The sequence below is a fragment of the Gekko japonicus genome, unplaced genomic scaffold (genome assembly GCF_001447785.1).
Source record: "Gekko japonicus isolate JY-2015 unplaced genomic scaffold, Gekko_japonicus_V1.1 scaffold2129, whole genome shotgun sequence".
In the NCBI taxonomy this organism is placed as follows: domain Eukaryota; kingdom Metazoa; phylum Chordata; class Lepidosauria; order Squamata; family Gekkonidae; genus Gekko; species Gekko japonicus.
In genome coordinates this window covers 191555-195324 of record NW_015176516.1, presented here as the reverse complement: position 1 = coordinate 195324, position 3770 = coordinate 191555, and the positions used below count along the sequence as shown (strand labels likewise).

General features: G+C 47.1%; 1 protein-coding gene across 1 annotated transcript in view; it reads left to right on the top strand.

Annotated features, from left to right (window-relative positions):
- Positions 1 to 327: 327 nt before the first annotated feature.
- The window catches only part of CHPF (chondroitin polymerizing factor), a 24399-nt gene continuing 20956 nt past the window's right edge, over positions 328 to 3770 (top strand). Inside the window, exons 1-2 of the mRNA XM_015427369.1 lie at positions 328 to 417; positions 1098 to 1280. Coding sequence (XP_015282855.1) covers positions 328 to 417; positions 1098 to 1280 — 273 coding nt within the window. The remainder of the gene's footprint in view (positions 418 to 1097; positions 1281 to 3770) is intronic.

The following is a 3770-nucleotide window of genomic DNA, read 5'->3' as shown; positions in this document are numbered from 1 at the left end:
CGAAAATTTCCATTCCCCCCCGAAAAGAAACTGGAAAAAACCCGGGTTTTTTTCCGAGCTTCAAAATTTCCGGAAATTTTACATCTCTAGTTTTAGTTATACTAATCATTTATAGCTTGGTATCTTTGTAACGTGATAGGCTTTTTGTTGCTCTCCTGACCATTTTTAACACTTCTGGACCAAATTTGGTGGACAGTGGTTTGAATCTAAAATGTCATTCTCATTTGTGCTTCTCTTGGCCATTGTGGTAGCTGCAGGGCTTGCATCCTCTGTTGCTAGCACTTCTGCTTGCTAAGGGCTCCTTGAAAAAAATTTGATCTTGCACACATGGAAGTGCTAGCAGCAGAGAAAGAGAGTGTTGCGGTGGAGGAACCTGGAGAGAAGTGTGAGGGGAATGATGTCATGGGAGCCAAGCCAGTACGGCCTATGTGGCAGCAAGTGGGAATCTAAATGATATACCCCCTGGTTTTTTTCTCCTTCCCATACCCCCCCAACAAACTTAGGCTGTAACACCTTCTCAGGCAAGGCAAGTGAGTTCTGCTTAGTACCTGGTTCAAAGAGAAAATGTTTTACCAGTGAATGGTTTGGGGAAGGGGCAGAGCAATGTGGGAAGAGCGCATGTGAGGAACTCTGATTCGTCTAGGCTTTTTATTCATGTAATATATTTATAGACCTCTTTTGTCAGAACCACCTTGTAGGTAGCCTACAGCTAGGAAACAAGGATCCCAACCAAACTGCAGCAGGGCAAGCATCAGAAAAAGCAAGACAAACAAAACTCCTGCAACTTTCTTCGATTGAACCGTTAAAGGCACAGTTTTCTCTCTCTTCTGCAAAGAGAGGAGAGACTGTTCCTGCCCTGTCCCCAAGTGGAGGGAATTGCAGAGATCTCATAAGACTACACAAAACAGTATGTTGCAAGATGAATTCTTGATTACTCTTGCTCTACAAATGAAAACTGAGCCTTCATTCAGAACTTTTATTTTAGTAGGGTTTATTTTACTGACAACTAGAGGAGGATACCAAACAGTACATCAGTGTATGTGGCAGCCTGAATGACCTTAATTGGCCTGATTCCCTTGTCTTCATTCTCCTCCCAGGGGCTTCATTACCATTATTTTGAGCTTGGAAAGAACACAGATCCTGAGAAGGAGAGTGACGCACGGTTTGATGCTGCATTCACAGTACACCCAGTGTTGGACCCTGTACAGATATACCGGCTACACAGGCATTTTGCACGTGTGGAGCTGGAACGCACTTACCAGGAAATCCAGCAGCTTCAGGTAAGGAACATATGATGCAGCATGGGGGGGTGAATAAGGTCTGGACATGTCACTGGCTGAGCTGAGGGGATTATTCTGATGCTCCTAATACATCCCAGGCTTCATCTGGGAGCTACATTCAGAACCAAACAGGTCAAAACACTGTGAGTTCTGTAATGAAAACTCACAGTATATTTTCAAAAATGTGGTTAAATAATCCCTCCTCTCATGGTACTGGACAGAATTGGACCCCCCACATGTTTGATAATTGCATTTAAAAACAACAGCAGCTCTGGCAGCTCTGATCTTCATTGACCAGTTGCATGGAAGTCATTCAGGGCAGACTACTAGAGCTGCGGTGGCTCAAGTGGTTAAGATGCTGAACTGCAGGCTGTGGAAGGTCAGTAGTTCAGCAGTTTGAGACCCAAGTGCTGCATGACGGAGTGAGCTCCCGTCTCTAGTTCCAGCTCCTGCCAACCTAGCAGTTCGAAAGCAAGAAATTGCAAGTAGATAAATAGGTACCGCTTCGGTGGGAAAGTAACAGCGTTCCGTGCGCCTTGGTGTTTAGTCATGCCGGCCACATGCCCACGGAAACGTCTTCGGACAGCGCTGGCTCTTCGGCTTTGAAACGGAGATGAGCACCGCAACCCTAGAGTCGGATTTGACTGGCTTTCGAGCAAGGGGAACCTTTACCTTTTTACTAGAGCCCATCACTGTCGCTTCCAGGATGATTGAAGCATTTCTTGTCCAGAATTGACAGTCTGTCTTTCTAAATAACAAGCCCACAGAACCAGTGTGGTGTAGTGGTTAGACTAGGACCAGGGAGAATCAGGTTTAAATCCCCACTCCACCACGAGATCTACACCTTCCGGTATCTCTGTTTCCTCCCAGAGCAGTGTGTGTTAAATGCTGTCAAGTCACTTCTGACTTACGGTGACCCTATGAATGAATGAATGTCCTCCAAAATCTTCCCACTCTCAGAGTCAGGTGACCTTTTTAACTTGCGTGCCCCCCCCCCCATGCAGCACAAAGTTGTTTGTGTGGTGGCAAACAAAATGGCCTGTGGGGAAAAAGCAGAGTTGTACTTGGCCAGACACGCTGGGAGCAAGCTGAGCTGCACCACTGCTGCTAGCACCTCAGGGGCTCACCTCAGACCTGAATGCGGCTGTACAGGCCTGGGAGACGATGACCCACGGTGCCTCTTCCATGCTGCCAGCACCTTGGGGGCGTCTTGTTGCTTGGGCATGGAACCACCCTGAGTGACAAGCAGATTAGTCTGGCATTCTCTTCTTTCAGCAGGCAAGGCAGGGACTGCCGACTCCTGACCTCACCTTATTTCACAGAAGAGCCAGGATAAAATGTGAGAACCAAGAGCCATAAGGGCATCTATGCAAGTCCAATTACAGTCCACAAATTCGCTTCTTCTTCTTCTGTTGTTTCTTTATTTTAAGTCATGCAGGGCTGCTGCTGCTGCTTCCAACAATTGTCATGCGACTACAGATTTCCCAGGTATATACCGTATTTTTCGGACCATAAGACGCACTTTTTCTTCAAAAAAAAGTGATGGAAAAAGTGTGTGCGTCTTATGAACCGAATGTGGGACATGCCCCTGGCAAAAGTTAAGAGTATTGCAAGCGTCCAGCCAGCAGGGCTCTCTCTCCTTCCCACGCTCAGCCAGCCAGCCATGTGTGAGTCGCAGGGCTTGTGCATCCCCCCCCCCGTCGCTTCTCCCCCTCCCCCAGCAGCCTGGCCGCCTTTGCAGGAGTCGCCCCGTCGAAGGAGCCTGGAAGCAGAAAGACGGCTTGGGGAAGGGGGGGAGGTGATGAGACCAGCGCTCCCTCTAAGCGGTGGAGTCTTGTGAGCAAAATTTCTACTTTGTGAGCCACTGGCATTAAAGCTGTGAGCGAGTGATTTGGCTACTGCATCAGTTAGTTTGCCTCTGGAGCCCTCCTTCCTGAGTGAAGAGAAAAATATGTGAGCCAGAGGCTTAAAAGCTGTGAGCTAGCTCACACTAACTCAGCTTAGAGGGAACACTCCTGGTAACTGGAATGTGAATAGCTACATATTTTGTACTTCATCTATTACCAAACAGCTTTCCTTTTTGGCACTCTGGTACTAGGTCTTCACTGATGTGCTTGTTGTTGCTTTTCTCTCAACAAACCAGTTACTGAAAATAGATAAAATTGTGTTGAACTTCTATCCTTTTTACCTGACATGGGTGCTTTGCTTGTTTTCCCCCACATGTGCCATCAGATAGGCTCGCCAGCTCTGAGTTGGCAATACCTTGGAGATTTTGGGGGTGGAGCCTGAGTGGTGGGTTTAGATTCAGAGGAATTAGCTGTGTTAGTCTGTTGCTGCAAAGAGTTCAAATAGCACCTTTAAGACTAACAAATAGCACCTTTAAGACTAACCTTTAAGACTAAGACTAACTGAGTGGTGGGTGTGGCCTTATGACACACTTCCGGTGATGTCAGGCTGTGTGGCACATGCTAATGAGTTATGCTAATGAGT